Source organism: Myiozetetes cayanensis, unplaced genomic scaffold, assembly GCF_022539395.1.
Source record: "Myiozetetes cayanensis isolate MyiCay16 unplaced genomic scaffold, myiCay2020 scf5-8, whole genome shotgun sequence".
NCBI lineage: Eukaryota > Metazoa > Chordata > Aves > Passeriformes > Tyrannidae > Myiozetetes > Myiozetetes cayanensis.
This window is the reverse complement of record NW_026087742.1, coordinates 101,850,977-101,871,425: the sequence shown is the minus strand read 5'-3', so window position 1 is coordinate 101,871,425 and position 20,449 is coordinate 101,850,977. Positions and strand designations below refer to the sequence as shown.

General features: G+C 38.7%; 1 protein-coding gene across 3 annotated transcripts in view; it reads left to right on the top strand.

The window, feature by feature from the left end:
• The window catches only part of SH3KBP1 (SH3 domain containing kinase binding protein 1), a 215,375-nt gene that overhangs the window by 120,996 nt on the left and 73,930 nt on the right, over positions 1–20,449 (top strand). For 2 of the 3 annotated variants that reach the window (XM_050332554.1, XM_050332556.1), the window contains 2 exons: positions 1,775–1,849; positions 11,695–11,891. In XM_050332554.1, the coding sequence (XP_050188511.1) occupies positions 1,775–1,849; positions 11,695–11,891 (272 nt within the window). The remainder of the gene's footprint in view (positions 1–1,774; positions 1,850–11,694; positions 11,892–20,449) is intronic. The other variant, XM_050332555.1, reaches the window with a different exon arrangement.

The following is a 20,449-nucleotide window of genomic DNA, read 5'->3' as shown; positions in this document are numbered from 1 at the left end:
CATTTTAAGACTATTTTCGATAAGACTTGTCACTGCAGCCTGATGAGAAGCAAAAAAAATGACATGTAGTCAAGTAAAGTCTATTTGAGATAATCGCAATTCATTATTAAGGAGGTTATTTCAAAAAGCATTTACCATGTTCACGACAGCATTTAAAGGTGACCTTTTATATCTTGCTGTCTCTTGTTTGTTCAGGTACAGCCAGGCCTCATGGTACGTATCAACTAATTTTAGAACCTGTTAGTGATGGCCACTGTGCAGTCATGACTGCTGGAGTTAGAAATGATGACAGACTCATCAGCTGATGCTTCAGTCACACAACCTCCTCTGTTCTGAGTTCTTAAAACTTTAGATTTCCATTATTGTCTCTCTGGCTCTTCACAGTGTTATGAAACTTAACATACATTTCTCTTAGCAATGGGTTGATTGTTGTTTGACTGTTTTAATAATATTCTTTTAATGGTATCTTGTCAAAACAAAGTGAAAAGATGGATTAGTGACTTTTTTACTTGATTTACTTTCATTGTGTGAAAATGAAAAACTTATTATTAATTAAACTGCAAGAGCAAAACAAAGGAACAGCTTTTTATAATATCTAAATGAGTATAGCTTCTTATTTTCTGAAAGTCCAACAGAATGATATACAGGAGAAAAAAAAAATACACATTTTTGGTACCAAAATGGGTGTGATTCTATCTTGGGACAATTCCCATCTGCTGGCTATTTTACTATAAAATTTTACTGAAGACATTAATTTTTGTGCTGGTAATGTAGAGGATATTGGCAACAATCTGGCATTGGTATATTTTTGGGCTTGCCTGGGTACCTCAGCTTTGAAAAAACCCAACACACAAAATATCTCAGCTGCTTATTCCTTTGTCTTCACTTGAATTTCATATTCTAAATATCAGAGCATGAGTTAATCTCACTAGCAATGAAAAAAAACCCCAAACCCACCCAAGAAGAAATGAATAGTTTTTGTTATGAAAATGTTATCTTAAATATATAAGATGGAAAGTGAGATTTTTTTGTTGTTGTTTTGCTGTTTTCTCTTTAAATTTTAGTATTTTATTTTTGTTAATTTGTGCCAAGTCAAACACCTGATTAGCTGTTGGCTGAAAAACCAATTTATTCAAGTTTTAGTGTCCTATCCCTTTCAGTAGACATTGCTTAAGACCTTATACAAAAAATGTTCTCCTATCTACAAAATATTTCTAATAAGTCATCTTGGAAAGACAGTACTTCTGATGCTCACAGAATCTTGGCACATTTGAGAAATGTATTTCATTGCCGTGTTTGGATGTCAGCTGTGCTTTTTCAAGTGCGGTGCATCTGCATCAGGAATGTTGAGCCACTGTGAGCACATCATTGCGGTGCAGTAATAATATTTTTTCAGGATTCCCCTGTGCTCTTTGAGGAGACTGCATAAAACAGACAAATGATTTTATTTGCAAGCCTCACAACTTGATGGACAACAGACAAAACCTAAGAAAAATGCATTCTGTTGGACACTGTAAAGAACATCTTTAGCAAAATCATGAGATTATTTTATCTGACATACATGCAGTAAGAATATTTTAACTTCATGTACAATCAGATACTTTTGTTAATATTCTCGTTGTTTTGCTAATGAGGCTTTAAAAATGCTAGTGACTGAAAATACAGATTAAAACGTCTTCCTTTCCTTCTTTTTACCACCATTCGATCTCCTTATCCCCACCCTGCCCCTTCTCTTTTTTTTTTTCCCGTCTTTCCTTCTCTTGCCTGCTGTCAGGAAAATCTGCCTTTGAAGGGACAATTCTGTACAGAGTGGTACCGGCAAAGATTGACAGCTACAGACGTTATAACAGTGAGTGTGTTTCAAAATCAACAAGCAATAGCTTTAGTCCTCTGTACTTGTTTGATTTATCTACACTTGTAAAATGTGCCACTGCTACTCACTTATGGCTACTCTACATGCATATATATCTGTCTGTAAGCTACAGTCAGTTTGCTGCTGATGAACTGCCTTAATGCAATGAGAATGCACCTGTTCCCCCTGTGCATGTGTATGTTCTGTGTCTGTATAATGTGTGTGTATAAGCCCCCAGTAAATCGTGAATTACACTGGATGTTTGGATCTCAGCTATGGATTGAAATTAAGGACATTTAGTCCCATCACTTTTGCCACCTGACACAAGAAGACTGTTGGTAATAACCACTGATCTTTGAATTCAAAGTCCTTCTGCTCTAAAAATAAAGTTCCCATTGTGATTTCTGAATTCATAAAATATGCTTTGCTTTTCTTAGAGGACATTGTGGGGTTTGGTTTGTTTAGGATTTTTTGTTAGGTTTTTTGGTTTGTTTTGTTGTGCTTTTTTTAGTTTTTAATTTACTGCATGTTCTTTGTTTGGCATTCTGTCTTTGACAGTTATTACTCACAGCATTTTGGCTGATACTTTTTTTCCTGCCAAGGAGAGTAAAAGATACTTTCATTTTACATTCAGATTTTTTTGCCTTCTGCATTTTAGAAAAAGGGCACATGCTGCTATTAATGTGCTTTTACTGTCCTGTTAATACAGAAAAAGAGAGGATGGTTAGATCAGATGCAAGACAGAGGAAGCAAGGAAAACAGAAATCTGTCCTTCCACCTGCTTCCTCGTCAAGAAATCTAGCAGGAAGAGATCCTACCGAGTCACATTCAGCATGACTAAGTACAAAGTGTTCAGTCCCGTCTTCCGGTGAGCAGGATTTTGCGCTGGCTGTGGCATCTGCTTTTGTCCCTGAGAGCTTTCTCTCGAGAAGAACCAAGCTGTGCTACCCTTCTCCCTCCTTTCTGGTTGGGAGTGTTTGTTCTCCTACCTCTGAGGTCTTATGGATGTTCACAGCAAAGGATGAAGCAGTTTTCTGATATCTGAATATCAGTATTCTGATATTTGCACTTACACTTTTTTTTTTTTTTATAACAAAACCTGATCTTTTACTTTTTTGAACAAAAATCTTTGTGAAAGTATGCAACACTGATTATTTCGTCATGGAGAATTATCTCCCTGCCTACTAGAATTCATTTTGCAGCTCTTCTCGAGCTTCCTACCAAACTCTTGCCCTGGCTGGAGCAGACCACGTGGTTGGTGGTCTTCAGATTTTTCTGCTGTTTCTCACCTTATAGTCTTCATGACTGCTTATGAGTCACTCAAATTTCATGCTTTTTGCAGAGTTCTTAGACCATCGGGTTCTCTAATCCACCTATCTGATGAGTATAATGAGAATTTATGAAGTAAATCTCTGGTATGCTTGACTTCTTACTTTAGGGTCAAGCTTCAAGTCAGATGCAGGGTCTGCCTTTGAAGCCTTTAATTTCACAATCTTCCTGGGGATTACCTTTCAGAGTTTTCCAGAAACGTGCTCTCCATGCCCAGCCCAGTTTTCATTAAGAGTCAAATCACCCATCCCCTTTAGGGTGAGCGTAAGTGGTCAGGAAGAATTCAGTCACCTTTCCAGTTGTGCTACAGCTCTCCTTGTTTAGTTCTCCTTGTTAATCATAGCAGCTCATGGTTGTGCCACGTCACAAATTGATTTCAGAGTGCAGGATTGGTGTCTACAGGAACACTTGATAACCAGCTGCAAGAAGACAGGTTAACCCACGGTCGATTGTCTCACGTTACTTGGGGCTAAACTTTGTTTAGGTGATAAAAGATATCTTGTTTAATACTACCTTCCTTGGCATTTGGTTGAGACTTGCATGTTTTTTCATGCTGCAGAGGTATGTTGCTTTCTCCATAAAACTGCATCTCAAAAGGCCAGATATCCAGATACACTTGTGGCCTGTTTGGTGCTTACTAGGTTGGAACTGGGACTGAGGAGTGGGCGATACTCAAAATCAGGTCGTCAGGAAGTCAATCTGGAAGTTTTAGACAAAATAAGGGTTGGCACTGTTGTTACTATCAGAGATGTTCTCTCCTAAACTAACATAAAAAGGAGGGTTCCTTATTCTTCATGCTCCGTCTGTTGACAGCTCACTTCCTGCACACTCATCATGTTCTTCCTGAGCAGGCCGACTGATGATGTGACCAGGTCCTTCCATTTCATATCTGATCTGTGGTCCATACTTTAGTCAAATATCCATGTGCTTATGTCTCCAGTGAAAACCATTTGGAGGCGTTCCACAGAACTGTTTTCATTTAGGGATGTCTGTTTAAAACAACCCATAGCTGCTCTAATTTCAGCTTTCTGATTTCTCCATAAGTTCAGCTCAAGTCAGTTCATAACTTTAGATTAGTTATGCCTAAAGGGTGCTTGAATTCACCTCTATCACACTGCATGAAGCGTTGCTCAGCTTTTGAATCAAGCTTAGAGCTTTTACTTTACAAACACATGCTTAGTGCTAAATACGTTTATTTTGAAAGCCATTTCCCAACTGCTCTGTTTAAAAGAAGTTTTCTTACTTAACCAAGGCCTGTAACAGCTGTTCAATTAGTGTGTAGCTGCTTCTAGAGATGCCTTCACTGGGATATGCAAGATTGTCTGCTGCATAAACACCCAGCCTTGCCTTCATATGCTGACATGGCTTTTTGGTCATTAGGTATGGCAGGCTCTGCTCAGCAACAATTCCAGCTCCTTGACATTCTGCTCATCAACCTGCTGTCAGAAAATCTTTGCTGCTGCATATGCTGGGTGAAGAGAGACACGCAGCAACAAAAAATTCCTTACTTGTCCTTTTGTTGATCGCAGCCCTCTTTTCTCCCATCCTGCAACTTTCTTGCACCTCCGCGAAAAACGCTTCTCGGATTTCTAAGATTTTTGGTTTTACTGATTTACTTTCTCTTTCTTGCTTCGCTTTCTTTTTCTTCAAAGATGCAATAACTGAGGAACAGTGCAGATAAAATGCATGATTTGACAAATATTTGCCTCTCTTTCCTTATATGTGGATCCACAATGCTGTCAGTAATAGATATTAGATATAATGGAAGAAGATGAGACAGGATCGTTGAAACAGAAGTATTCGTGAGTAACCTTAATTGTGTTTTGTGTTTTCTTTTGCTCCACCACTTCCCCCCCCCCCCTTATTTTTTTTACTCTCTCCTTAATCCTTGCAGAATTATGGCTGGTCAGACTTCTGATAAATCAGTATGATTACTTATGATGTTATAAACCCCATTTAGGAGTGTCTGAATGTGAGCAGAGTTAAATGAGAAACCCAAATGTGGATTTTAACAGTTCTGAAAAGAGGACAGTTACAATTTTGTGTTCCACCTCAGCTTCTTAAAACTTGCTTGCAAAGAAGAATATATATCAAATACACAGCTACTGCAATAAAAACAACATCTGAGAAAGAACAATGATAAAATTGGGTGAGAGAAATTTTTATGATTAAAAGTAAGCATCCTATTTTCTGGAGAATGAATGGACATGGTGAGACAATGGGGGTGGTGTGTGGAAGCATTGTATTGACTGGGGTGAAACACATTAAATCCTTCTGTTGATTTGGATTCCCACTACCAAGTGATTTTCCATGAGTCTCACCAAAGACCAGTGTTTGGTGAGGGGCTGGTAGAGAATCCTATCGGCTCTGGTCACTGTCCTTTCATGTGTAATGACACTGTTCCTGTACTTAGTGAGGGTGGTGAAAAAAGTGGTTCCAAAATGAAGACAATGATGGTACAATTGTAGAACTCCTGAATGAGTGGTTGTTTCTGTTTGCTGTTGCAGTACTCGGGGAGGTGGCTGGGGATGAGGTGAAGCCACCAGCTCCCCTACTGATGGCTCTGTGTTCCTGCTGCAGAAGATGCTTGCGCTGCGTGGCCCTTGGTGCATGCTGCTGCGTGGTGCTGGACACCACTCCCCCCTTCCCTGCATGGTTACCTGTGCAAGCGTAAAAGTCTTGGGGCTGTTTCTTATGTGGCAAGAACTGTTGTGCAAAGGAAAATGAACGTGCTGAAAGCAAATGACAAAATGTTTAGCTGACACTGTTACGTTTTTGCAAGGAATATGACTGAGAATAACAAATAATGACTAATATTGAGATAATCTGTCTCAGCGATTTGTACGTGTATAACCACTCCTGGTAAAGAAGCATAAATTTGTTTTTTGAAAGCATGAATTTATTTACCTTTAAACTTTGAAGAATGAACACGTCTTTCTTCTACAGTAATGTTTAAAATCCAATTTCATTTTCAGATTTTGATTTTTTAATGACACTGGAATGTTGTTGGGGATTTTCTTTAGCAAGCTCAAGAAAAATACCTTATAGGCTGTGTGTACTCATTCTGTCTTTGCCAGTATGTGTGGAAAAGGAAGAAGGACAGTTCCTGTCTCATCTACTGCAATTACCATGTATAAATTCACCACCTTTGTCATTCAGATTGGTCACCCGGGCGTTCCACGCTGTCATTCTCTAAATAGAAGGAAAGGACATACTTCCCCTTCCCTTCCTTCCCTTCCATAAAAGGCAAAAAACCCCAATAAGGTTCATTTACAAAGTTCCTTGTCCTATTAAACACAGTTGACAGTGTTTCTCTCTGGCTGCCAGACCAGATCAGGAGATCCTTTGCATTGTCTCAGGTGTGTGCCTCTGAACAGCTGACCTTTCCATCGCTTAAGGGAGTGCAGGGAAGTGCTTAGAGGGCAGAGCATCATTGGCTTATACTTTGTCAGAGTGGGCCATCCTCATTCATTTGCCCAGGGCCACAGATTGTTGGCGGAGAGGACAATCCAGAATAAAGAACAAAAATTAACTTGCCAAATAATAGCTCAAAATAGAAAACTCTGTAAACTTACAATGTATTCCCCTTTTTTTGTCCCTACTATTTTAAGCTATTTAGAAACGATTTGTTTCCTGCTTTGAATGGAGTTAATTTTATCACAGCTGTTTATTTTTGTTTTAACAGCTTTAGTTTACACAGCCCTTTATCATCCCTAACTATCTTTCTGATTTAGAATCTTGGTTTGATGCCAGCACAACTCTGAGAGGCCGTTGGTGAATTAAGTCTGATGTTTTGGTCTCTTTTTAATCCCTCTTTGAGGTAATCTGTTTTGATACATTTCAGAATGTTGCTCTCAAAAGACCTGTAACTGCTATAGCAGGAGTGTGGTATGTTTGAAATGTCTTGAGAAAACGAATCTCTCTTATATACCCATAGAGGAAAAAATGTGTGTGATGTGCGAAATTCCTCCAGACAGTGTTGAGAGAATTTAATTTTCATGAATACTAAATTAGCTTGCATTTGTAAGGAGCATGAATCAACAAAGAATCAGAGCTCTGAGCATTTTTAAAGAGCCGTATGTCAGTAGTCCCTTATCTTATCCCAGCCAAAAGCTGGGAACAGTTGGGCCCTGGGAATTTTAACTTCTTGCTGGTGATTCTGCCCTTGTTCAGACTTCGAGGAACTTGCTAGAAAAGTGCACCCAATACTTAGATTTGAGCTCTATCTTGTGGTGCTATAGATGGTTCAGCATCAGTAAATCTAGGTGAAAGAACAGTGTTTTTGCTTACAGAGACAGAAGTGATACCCCCAAAAGACTCATGTCCTGAGAAATATTAAAGATCTGAAAATTTTTCCTGATGTGATAGTAGGCACATTAGTGAGCACCTTATCGATGTCAGCTCTCCAAATGCTGACAGAGCGATGACAGATTCTAGAGAAGTTCCTGTTAAAAAAAAAAAGTAACAAAAAATAGTGAGAGGCCTGACACAACTGTAGCTTGTATCCTATACTGGCTGTATTTGAAGTATTTAATATCTGGGCTTTAAAGCAAAGCAAGCTCAGTGTTTCTGAGGGTAGCAGTTTGCTGAGCTGCTGGCCTTACCTTGGTGCTCAAGTCCCTCACTGTGGTAGACCACAGCTGTTTCGGGCTGTGTAGCTGTGCTGGTCAGCGCACTGTGACAGCTGAAATGCTCTCCAGTTTTAATGTTCATTTAGGAACCTGACCTCCCTGCTACCTGTAGCTCTTCATGAAGAAAATTTCATATTTAAAATTCATAATCTGACAGTCTCTGTCACTCAGGGTCGTGCTTAGATCCCAGCTCTATCTGTGGGCTACATTTGTCTTTTGGAGAAACTATCCATCCAGTGTGTTCTCCTACTAAGCTGTTTGCAGTAATGGCAGAAAAGTCTGTGAAAAGCTGAACAAAAAAAGTGTGATTGGAAGAGTGACATTTTTCTGTTCTTAAGAGGAGAGATCACCTGAGCCATCACATCAGCCATCCCTTCCTTGCGTAGATAGGGCTGGGGATGCCAGTGCACCTGCACTTGGCAAGATTTAACTTGGAGAACTGATGACACATACATGCTGAGATCTTGATCTCTTTCTCCCCTCTCTCTTTCTTTTTCCCTTTCTCTCTCTTTTTCTTTATATATATCAGGGGACAACCCAATGAAAAAGAATACATGAGAGAATTTTTCAGGCAAGGGTGAACATAGTGTTGCAAATCCTTGCTTGCAAGTTCTTTATTTGTGCAAATCAGAGTTGTATATCTCATGTTCCTTGGGAGGAAGTAAGAGAGTCTCCTTAGGATGTCTTTAATAGGCTATTTTCTGCAGGACTGTTTTGTGCTTAAGCACTGCGTTATTCTTTTTAATGTTATTGCAGATCTTTATCTGATTTGTTCTGTTTCCACTGCATACACTTCTCCTCTTCTTTCACCTTTCTCTCTACACCTCAGCCATGTTGGCATAAGAGCAAGAGCAGACTAGTTCTTGTAAAAGCCAGGGCTTTTATTCTTACTGATTTATTTGTTAAAGTACAGAGTATTCCTCAGTTTGTATCAGTCAAAAAATAATAAATCAGGTCATTTTCTCAGTTGATCAGGAAGAACTCTTTTAACTGTAAAGGAGCTTTGTATCTGACCACTCAAATGCCGTTTAGTTTGGATAGGCCTCGCTTCAGTCCATTCTGTCCTCATTAAAAAAAAAAAAAAGAAGAAAAAAAGGTATGCTGTTATTTCCTATGTTGCTTTCATGATGAGGACTGTATACTGAGACACAGCTCTGTGGCAGCATAGAGAATGAAATGGCTCTTGGATTATCATCAAGCACAGATGGGTGATGCTTGGGAAATCTGTTTTAAGCCTGAGGTGAGGCTTCTGATACAAGGTGTGATGTCTCATCAGAGAAGAATGGTCATAAAAGCTGAAGATGCCATAATGAAAAACAAGTGATGACCCAGAAAGAAACAAAAGCTTTATTCTTATTAGAGCCTCTTGAGGTTTTTGATCTTTCTTTCATGCAGACTTCAAAGATCTGGAAGTCCGTGTGAGACCTGTTGAGTAATTCTCGTAACTACTTCCATATTTTAATTCCATCCACTGGCCAAGGTCCAAATCCTCTTCTCCCACAATTAGGGATACAAAAACCCTATTATAATTACCTATTTTAAAGAGAGCTTTTCTGTTCATTTCAGAAGTGGCTGAGAGCAGTCATGGATTCTGTGAGTTACTTCTGGAGGGAGGTCTTTGCAGTTCTCCTTCCCTTTGTCACAGAGTAGTTCAAGGAGATTTTGGGAAGGATGACAGAAGGAACCTTTGCCAGAGGGTAATTTTTTATCCCATATCAAGATCTTTTGTTCAGCAAGAAGATGATGATAAGTGCGACTTGTTTAAGTTTTTTGAGCTGTGGATGTTTTATACTCAGAAAAAATTATTTGTATAGTGACAGCAAGTGACAGTATAGTCACTTGCTGATCATTCCCTTTGCATTTAAAAGTGGTAAATAAATTTGGTTCTGGTCTCTGTCTCAGCCAGGGTCATAGTCACTGATATTTTGCAGAGCTGGGGAAGGTCCAGCCAATAGAATGTACAACTTGTCCAGTTACTACCCAAGTCACAGCAAGATGAGGGAATAAGAAAAGGGAAATGACTTTGCCACATTACCCAAAGAGATTTATACCTCTCTGGCTTAATTAACCCTTGCAACTCTGAGTGCTTTTGCTGGAAACATTATAGAAGGACTCTGCTGTGGATGACCACTCCCCTTCTGCCAACCACAGCCCAGAACAGGATCACTTTAATTCCCTGGTAACTGCTTTCCTGAGGTCTGGAATAGAAGCAGTGTACAGCATTTGCAGGCATACTGCCATTCTAACTACCATAATAAACGAGTGAAACCAGATTTGAAGTTTTCCTCCAGGTCCTTCTTCAAAAAATAAAGATCCAAGTAAAGATATCAAGACTTTTGCATAGTTAAGAAAAGAATTGTAATGTAATTGTTTAATATTCATTTAAATTCCAATCCTGCACAGCTTATAGAACAAATAACTTGTTCAGTGCTATCTGCATTGAATGTCTGAAGAAACAGAAATGTTACTGATGTTCAACAGGGAGATAGCAGCCACTCAGGAGGCCAGAGGGCCAAAATATTTCGCTTAGTCTTTAGTCCTTCTGTTTGTTTCTAATTGGGAACTTTCTCTGACTCTGCATTTATACTCCTTTCATGTTTCAGATACAGAAAATCTCAGGGCAGCATATGATGAATTTTCTACTTTTAGCTAAAAGTCCTGATATGACACATAATTCCTAATTTTGTTTTCTAGCAGCACCCTGGTGTTGAAACCCATTTAACAGATGAGCCTCTTGTCTCCTGGATCATGAAGTTGTACCTGTAGGCCTTAGGACTTGCACCACTTTCTGTAGTTCATCTGTACTGGCAGCCTTTTATGATGAAAATATAATGTGATTGCTTTGTGGACCTTGATATAAAAATAATTAAGAAGATAAGCTTGAAATTCTTCCTTCTTTGCCTTGTAAGATCCATGCCTGTGACACCGTGAATGGTTGTGAGGGGAATGTGAGGATTTGTGTTTCTTATTATTAGGTAGAATTAGTGCTGTAGTAGCAGCAATTCCTGTGGGTTACCTGGAAACGTAGTTAAGTCAGGCTGTAATGTAGATTTAAATGGTCTGGGGGAGGAAACTTCAGTGGGTCACTTTGGCTGCCAGTGGCTGTTTGGCCTGATGCTGCACTCTTCTGTAATGTGGCTGAGACATCACCTTATTGCATCTGTGGCCTCTGCTATACAAGCAGCAGATATTTTCAGATAAGTGCAGATAAATTTTCCTGTTCACTGGGAGAAGTGATGCAAATCAGAATGTCAGTTTTGATTCGTTATATTCCTAGAGGATAGTGTGCATGGGTGCTTTTCTTATGAGGCTGTCTATGCTGCAGATAGGTTTAGTTTTCAGCAGGGAACATATTATGCAGCTTATTTGATTGCAAATTTGTTTGAACAGCTTTCAGCTTTATATTTCCCAGTTAGGTAATGTAGCTTTAGATAGTAATTGCATAATTGGCTTGAGTCACACAGATTTAAGGTACAGCATGCCTGGTCTGACTGTTTGTTAGCTTTAAGTGGCTTTATACAATAGGTGCCCTGCAACTGAATTTAACTCTTTCTTTTGTTTAGTTCTCTTCCAAATAATTTTTGTCTGAAGAAGAAGGAATTTCTTGGTACTCAAGGAATGACCATCCCCATTACTGAAGTTCTGATGCTGGACTACGCATGTTTTGTGGATTGGTGTTATTTCTAGCTGGTACACCAATATGATGAAATAAAGTGATTTTTAAAATCAAGAGGAGTGCATGGCACAGAGAGCATCTTCTCTGCCTGTTTCTTGTGGTTTCACTTTCCTCTAGAGGATAGTGTGAGGGATCATTTTCCAGTCACAATTGATAACAGTGAGATTCACACCTAAGATTCGTTCTTTCATCCCTCCATTTCACAGGCCTGAAAGATGCTACAGGCTCTGAGAGTGATGGTGGCGACTCTTGCAGTACAAAATCGGAAGGAGCCAACGGAGGCACGACAATCCAACCCAAGAAGGTCAAAGGTGTTGGCTTTGGAGATATCTTCAAAGACAAACCCATAAAGCTGCGACCAAGGTCAATAGAAGTTGAAAATGACTTTATCCCAGTAGAAAAGGTACGTGTCATTTCTTAATTCTCTCTTGGTGTTGGTTTAAAGAAGTTTTCATCTGAAAGTTCTAAATTCTGTCACTGGACAAAACTTGAAGCTTTGTGGTCATTATTTCCTAATCTTTCTGTAGAGAGGATTCTACCTTTTTTTATTTTTTTTTTTAATTTTGCCCCATAACAGAAAGTGAATTCCAGTGAGGTTAACTGCCTGCTAAAATGAAAAATAAAATTAAAAATTGATCAATCTAAGATATGTTCTTTAGGGAAACAAGCAAAAAAATTTATGGTTTCCTAATGAATTAACAACATAAGAAAAATCCATGAAATTCTTCCTTTAAGTGAACAGTTAGATTTGAATAGGGTTACTAATATGCTGAGAAGCGTTAGGAGGCTTCCACAGTCTCGAATTTGCTATGGGCATAGTTACATGATGCATTTTATTTGCCTCCATGGTGATTTTAAGAAGTTCCTAGGCATCTGCTCTTGGTCCCTGATGTGGCAGCTTCTCACTTCTGTCATACTTGTCCAGTTGTCTGTAGAACCAGGCATTACATTTTTTGGCCCTGCAAGCTTTGGGGTTTTTTTCAATGTAGATCATTTCAGTGATCTGATTGACAGCACAGCACCTACCCCTGTATGCACCCTGAGTTACAGGAGAAGGGAAGGTCCTACAGAGCCATGGTGGAAACTTCTGAAGTTAATTATGCTGAGGAGACCATTTTTCAGTCTCTGTAAGGACAGTAGTGAAGAGTTGGGATAATCTAAATACAGGAAAAACCTAGGCTGTATTACTCCTTGACCACTGCTGACTTTTTCAAAGCCTCCATGGTACCCTGCTTGCCTTCTGTTTCTAGGTAGGAACTTCTGGTTTTGGCATTGTTCACGTGCAGGGAACAGCTGAACTGTATTCCAGTGGCACCTCATCAAAGAAGTCCCCCTGAAATACAAGATAAGGACAGGTCAGGCCTGGTGGGGCTCACTGATAAGTAGCTTATGAACCTTCTTCCTGCCAGGTTCAGGGAATGGGGTAGAGAGCAGTGAAGTCAGCTTTCCATGGAGCCATCAGGGTGTCTCTCTGCAGGATGCTTTACTTGTGACCACGACAACCTCACAGTGTTCAAGGTGCGATTGGGCTTTATGGAAACTTGCAGGTGTGCTGAAAAAGGATTTTTACTAGAACATGAACTTAGTTAATAAAAGGTTTCCTTTTTAACCCATTTTGGAGGATATTTGGTTTTGTAATTTGATGGCTGCTTGTGATATTTTACTTACGACAACAAGTATTTCCTTACAAGTCCTGTGTAAGCAAAATTGCTTTGTATATATAAAGCAGCTGATAGCAAGCAGACTTAAAATCATGCATGGTCATACTTAAGCCTGTTTTTTTTCCTTGGGACATTACAAAGTCTTGTAGTTTCAGCAAATTTGTATTTTAGTCATCCGGTTCTACCAAAGGTGAGCTGTTTTAAATTCTTAATTTTCTGCAGGTAGGTATGTAAACAAAATATGCAGTGCAGGAAGAAACTCACCTAAATAAACATACTATTACAATTTACATTATAATAGCATTTATAATAGTGTGTAACATAGACATTCACTTGTAAGGCACTGACCATAATTCAAGTTTTGCACAAAATTCAGTTCGTCTAAGTCTGAGATAGGCAGATTGGAATTTACAAATGATAATGCCCTGTTAATGTCACATGAAAGATCTGTTTAGTTGCAGTTTACTATAATTGTAGTTATCTCTACAGTAGTGATTGTAAGTGGGAACTGATTAAAATAAATTACATATCCCTTGAACTCTGGAGCCCTTTGTTTTAATGTGAAGTGTTCTCAAAGTGCTTATGAAGTGGCTTTCATTTCTTACTCCCCTGTATAATAACTGGAAGTCTTACCTTTGTTTTTCACAAACAACAAATAGGTTTGTTACCCAGCAGAAAAGTGAATATATCATTTTCAGGAAACAAAAAAATTTTCCTCCTACCCACAGAACTTCCTTTCTATGTCTTCAAATTTCTCCTTAAGTTTACATGGCTAGGAGAAAAGAATGGCTTCATTTTGTAAACATAATCCATTATTTGTGTTTCAAATGTGTGGATAACTAAAACCAACACTTCTCTGCTGTTGTTGCTTTTGTCCTGTCTTAGGTTTAGGTTAACCTTTGAGAGGTGCCATTCAGAGTCTTCAGCACTGTGGTCTTTGCCTGGTAACAGCACCAAAACATGAATGAGTGACACAACATTCTGTTACCATTGCAGACCATTAACCTCCCCAAATACTACTCTCCTGGCTGCAAGAAATTCCTCCCTTGTCATTGCCACGTTCTTTGCCATTTGATGCTGTCTGGGAGGGAAACCTGCATTAAATTTGCCATTCCATGCAAGGTCATATTTAGGTTAAGAGCTCTGCATGCTGGTTCAAAAGTGTTGCAATGCATCCTGCAGAGTGCCAAATTGGTACATATTTTTCTCTTAACAGGGTAGGGATCTTTGCCCTGGTATGTGTCTTGCTCCTTTACAAGTAGCTTCAATTTTTCGATAACTTGTAATCTTTTGAAGAAGTAGAAACAGTGCTTTTCTCAATTCCTTTTTTCTTAAAGTTCTTTCTGAAGTTTGGAGACCCTAAAACTTTATATTGCTTCCTCTGGATACAGTTATTGATGAAATATTACTGTAATGATACTGTTACATTTTTGATTTGAAATTTCCTAACAATTGTTGTTTTTTATAAAGCATCAATAAATAACTGTAAGGATTTTATAATGTGGGATTTTTTTATAACATGATAATTCCTATGGAAAATGTCAGTCCCATTTACAAAAGAATCAACAGGGTCTTATTTTGTTGATGTTATCACTTCATATTCTAATATGTTTTCAATTTTATGAATCTTAAATTTAGATCGTATTTCACACAGAATTAACAGGATGCTAAGAAGGCTTTTACACAAATACTGGCAGGAATATGAGGGCAGAAAGGTTTGCTGCCAGGAGAGCAGAAGCAGATGCCATTAGGCTCTTCTGTAAATCATCGGGCAGTTTGATGTAGTTCAAGTGTTTGCCCAGTGGTAACAATGCAGGATAGGGGTCAGTAGACTCTCAGTAAAAGGCAAAACTGAGGAATTGCATGAAACCCTATTGGTTTTGTTGGTGTGCAGAATTAATTGCTTAGCTGTTCTTTGTTCTAAAAATCGCAGAAGCAGATTATCCTAGGGAAATTAATGATGCATTTGTGGGAGTTTAATTTGAGCAGTGCCATCAGACCTCTGCTATTTTAGAAAAATAGAAGAATCAAATACTTACACTTTGTAGTCCATTTCATTGCCTGTTTGTGCTGGTGAGTTGACTGCTGGCCATGTATAACTAGAATCAGATTCCTGAGGCATGGCTCTGTCAAATTTCCACCAGTGATAGCTGTAAGAAAACTGTTTTACAATGCTGTGTGTGATTGAAGACACGGCTTGCTTACAGATGAATTTTTAGAAGAATTACAGTGTGCATATAGTTATGTCGTATCTCCTGAGAAAATTCAGTGTAACACTCTTAAAGTAGTACAAGGTTTATGGTTAAATAGAAATGCCTGTTTCACATGTCTCCCTTCTGCTTGTGCAGCCTCAAGACATTTAAACAAGTGCTTATGCTTATTTCCTTTTTTTCCATTTTCATTTCTTAGTAGCTTATCTAAAGCTTCTGTTTCTGGGTTGGACTTCCTTGCAATATGATCTGTATGGGTTTCCATTGTTCTAACAAGTTATCGCTTTTTCCTCTCCTATATCTAAGAATAAACCTCTACAAGTACAGGAAAATTAATTCAACCAATACATTCCATAGTGTGAATTAACTGTATGGGATTGGGTTGTGAGTCGAGGCTTCAGTCCAGAAATGCTAAAGGTCACTATAGGTGAATATAAAATAAAAAGTCTTAAAGAGCTATTTTTATCTTTCTGAAAACTGCCCTTACTTCAGAAGAGATTGTTGAGAGTATTTTTTGCATTTTCCATTTGAGCTGTATTTGTAATGTTTTTCAGGCAAGACTTCATAGTTGGCTAGCAGTGGTGAATTTGGGCAGAGCTAAATTTCATGAACAGCCTTTGATGAGGTCACAATACTGTTTGCCAAAACCTGATATAAATTACATACTTAGCTATCAAACTGGGGATTGCAGCCACTGTAATGATTTAATATAAAGGGGGAGACTGTCATGCCTCTAGATTCAGCAGCTTGTAAGATCTAATTAACTGGTGTTTAGGGATCCTTACTGCAAAACACCAAATTTATACAGAAATTTTTATTTTTGTCTGTATTCAGTATGTTTGGAAGAGGAGAAATGGAGAAGAAATAATGGAAGTAGACACAAGGGCTACAAGGGCTAGAAGCTCCTGTCAATTATTAGGTCTACCTGTCCTTTGTAATAAGATAGAAATTTGTAAACTCTTGAGACTGAGTGCCTGCGAGGTCTGAGTTTCTATTTTGAGCCGGCGAGCTGGGGACCCAGGAACTGCAGTGAACGCATTGCGCTGACAGTCTGGCTTTGCCACACCTGTTCTGTCAGTTCCTGCCTGCTTCCTTTTAGAAAACATTTTTACCCCTTAATTTCCAGTTAAGAAAGACGAAAGCTGGAGGCTCCTTCTTGTGTTTCTAAAGTGGCTGACGATGTGCCTGGGCTCTGCCCGCCCTGACCAGCGGCACCCGTGGTGTGTGGCCAGCCCTGGCTCTGTGTGCACTTGCCTCTCAGTGCTACTTCCTTTGCCTCTCTGATGCCTTTGGAGGTGCTTGCTCCCCTAACAGAAACGTGGAAGCCAGTTTTCAAAATCCTGAGATAACGAAAAAATGTCTACAGGCAAAGCCACCTGGTGCTGACTACAAATGCTGTGCAAAACACCTGCTGAGGCAGGGAGTGTACGATGGGGGCACTTTGCACTTGAAAGCACAGGTTTCTGGCATTCCTTTATCCAGACACAGGCATCAGGGATGGCAGCAGCGGTCATGCCAAGCATCAGCAGTTTGTCAGATTCTGTGTAGGAACAGAGGAAGCACTCATCTCTTCAAGCAGCGTTCATGTTTTGCTTTGAAGATTCTGTCAGCTGCAGTCTGACATCCCTGTCCCAGCCATTTATTCTAGTGCCACCTTGTGAGGAAAGCTACAGGGGAAGAGAGACCCTGACCCTTTCTGCAGTTGTACTGAGAGCAAAGCTGCCTGCAGCAGGGTGTCACTCCTTTGCTGGTGTCGCTTTGCATTTCTTGAATTGAGTGTGGAAACAGGATTCATGCGTTCCTTTCATTATGTGAAAAAATAGTACAAGCTTGCAAATGGTGGCTGGTGTTCCTGAGGCAGTGTGGACATTATAAATAAATGATTTACTACCTATACTGGAGGAATAAGAAATAAGACTAGCGGAAATAAGGTGAAATGAAGGACAGTCAAAAAGCAGTTTGCCCCATTTTGGGGAGGCTAACTCAAAGCAGGACCTGCCACCAAGAGAATAGAATGGAAAATGCAAAATTAAGTTTAGGAGAGGAATAAATTTGATAACCTTGGCTGTCAGTGACTCTCTGCTGAGTCACTCAAGTGTGCAATGTGAGTGAAGAGTGACTCCTAATCTCCTATATTCTTCCTGGCCCTCCTCTGCTATCCTCTAAGATATCAGTGCTCTTATGTTCTGTCAGTTTGGTTTCTGAAATATTCAAGCTGCCTGAACAGAGTTGTCCAGGTATTGGTGACGTGGCTCAGCTTACCCATCAGTCTGCACTAACAGTTTTTTGGCAGAGGAGGTTACCCACACACTGGTTTGTGTTGCTTGTAATGTTTTATTAGGCTTTTTTTTTAAAAAAGCAGTTATTGCAGGGTTAATAAATAAATTCAAGTTAGCTGTTTTCTGTACCAAAAGACTGTATATTATGGATGTATATGTGTATAGTTGGACTTTATTCAGGAAAGATTTGTCGATATGAAAGAAGCACATCAAGCATATGCATGTAAATAATTTCAGCTTATGTTCCTGACTTGAACTACTTGAAGAACATCTTAAAATAGAAGCAGAGTAGTGTAAGAAGTACTGATAGTACTAGAAGTTATTCATAAAAGCAACGTGGAAAATCTGGTCTGTTCTCCTGGGGCACGGCACTGGGCTTCTGCCAGAATGAGTTCTTCTGGAGGAGTTCTCTCTGGGAGGGAATACTCCTGTTATTTCAGTCATGGTTTGGATTAGGAAATCTTAGGATGCTCCAGTCAGAAAAACAGGATGTGTAGGTTTAAGCTAATGCAATTTTATTTCATAATGGGATGACAATAAAAGTATATATGTTGTAAGTTGCTCTGGATCCAGCTGGTGATCATTAGCTTGCTCGTCACTGTAAATCTCTGAATTTCAGTTGACTCTGTAGCATTACCAGGCCTTTTACGCCACGAGACATTTTAAAAGAAGTATCATTAAAAAAACCAAAATGCTGTGCTTAAATAGCTTAGAGTAAAGCTGATTTCCTGAGTTCCAGAGATACTTGATGAAGATATAAACTGAATTTCTAGGAAAGTTTGTCTCACGTTTCAACTTCAGTACACCAAAAATGCTTTGGTAGTAACAGTGCTGACATGCAAGCTAGCTTTTCACTGTCCGATGAGCTTTAAGAGAACTGAATCAATATGTGTAGTATGCCTAATAATAGCAATAAATTCTACCTAGATAAAAGTAATTTATATAAATTGATATTAAAATATTTGAATTAGTGTAAATCAAGACTTTAGGAATAAACAGTTTTATAAACTGTGTCAAAGTAAAATGAATTTTTCTTTCTTGCCTCACTTGGATTTTGTTAGATAATATAACTGATTTTTAATTGCTGCATCTGAGTTGCTAAGTTTTATAACTTTGATAAGATTATAAAAAAACTAATGTAATAACTTCTATTATTCTTAGCACATGTGCATTTAAAAATTAATTAAGAAGTACAGTTACATGAAAAGAATAACCTACCTGATTTTGAAAATTACATAAATAAAAAGGCTGACGAATGTAAACCGAACCAAATATAACCTGTAAAGGGAAATCTATACACTCCTCTTTTGTTATCTATTTAGCTTTATTAGCTTGTGGATATTTTCTAAAATGTTTTCTTTCTTTATATTTTCCCTAGTTGAGGATTATTTTTTAAAAGTCATACTTGATTGTTACTACTTACACTTTTATATACTCATAAACTGTATAAAGTATAAATGTGTTACAGATTATTCTGTTCTCTTAAAGCAAATGCCAGTAACTGTGTGTTTTCTGGAAATTAAGTTTATGATATATTGTAATATAACTTTAAACTAATTTGTGATTGGAAGATAGAAATGTTCAGGAAGAAGATTGCAGGCTCAGTAGGACTTTGCTCTGAATTACTCCTGAAGGTGTCCTGCAGCAAGGTGCAGGCACAGGGAGCGTTGTTGCAAGAGATGTTGCCTTTCCTGTGAGCCATGGTCTTTTGCTCATTTCCATTGTCTGAAATAGCCTGATATTTTTTTCTGAGTATTTGTACTTGCAGTGATAGTCCCACTCAGACCAGTTTCTATTTGCTTTCAGTATAAGGCAAAAGGGGATCTCCGAGATCATCTAATCCAAACCTCTCAACCGGACTAGGACCGAGGATATATAAGTAATTGTGTATCCTCATACTTACTATTTTAGCAGAAAATATGTTGAATAGCCTTGCTCTGCAAAATAACCTTTTTACTGGGGTGAGTTTTGTTGGTGGTTTTTGGTTTTGGTGGGGTTTTCTCCTTTGCATGGTTGGTGGGGGTGTTTTTTGTTGGGTTTGCTTTGGTTTGTTTTTTTGTAGGAACCATTTTGAAAAATTTAATGTCCTCCTCTTTACCATCTGTATACTGAGTATGCTATCCTATGTCTCAGTCTGTCATGTCTTCCCTCACGCAGTTTCTTAAAACTAGAGAGAACCAATTTTTTTTTGCTTTCACCTTTTTAATGTGTAAATTCAGAGGCTTTTCTCGTGTCCCATAATTGGGTTGGCACTCCCGTTAAGAATGCCTCTGTAGCGAGCGGGCTATGTGTCTATAAGGAATGCACTGAGTGTGCCTGAATATGTCCGTACTAGATGTGTTTGTGTGTAAATTCTTGCTCAATAGTCAAAAGTAAAGTCAAATGGGAGAGAGAATTTTTAGTATCTTGTGGCTTGCTTAAGTATAAATCTTTAATTTCTTCCAAATCATCTGTGTCTTTCCCTCCCCTGCCCTTATTCAGTCATTTTAAAGTTGAATGTTTATAGGGAGGCAGTATTAAGAATTTATAAGATTTTAATGGAACAGAGCATCATCTTAATGATATTTCAGTTTCTTGATCATCTTTCTTTAAAAGCAAAGGCTGAAAAAAAGACATAAATTACATGAAATTTCAACCTCCCCCCCCTTTCCTCCCCAAGAGACCAATACCTCAGAATTTGTCATAAGCTCCTTTGCCTATAGAGTTATTTGCAAAACTTTCTGCCCGGGCTGTTCACAAAAGGTCCCTAAATCGTCACTCACATCCTTGCTTTTCCTAGCTGTTGCTCTCAAGAAGCCAGGAGAGTCTAAG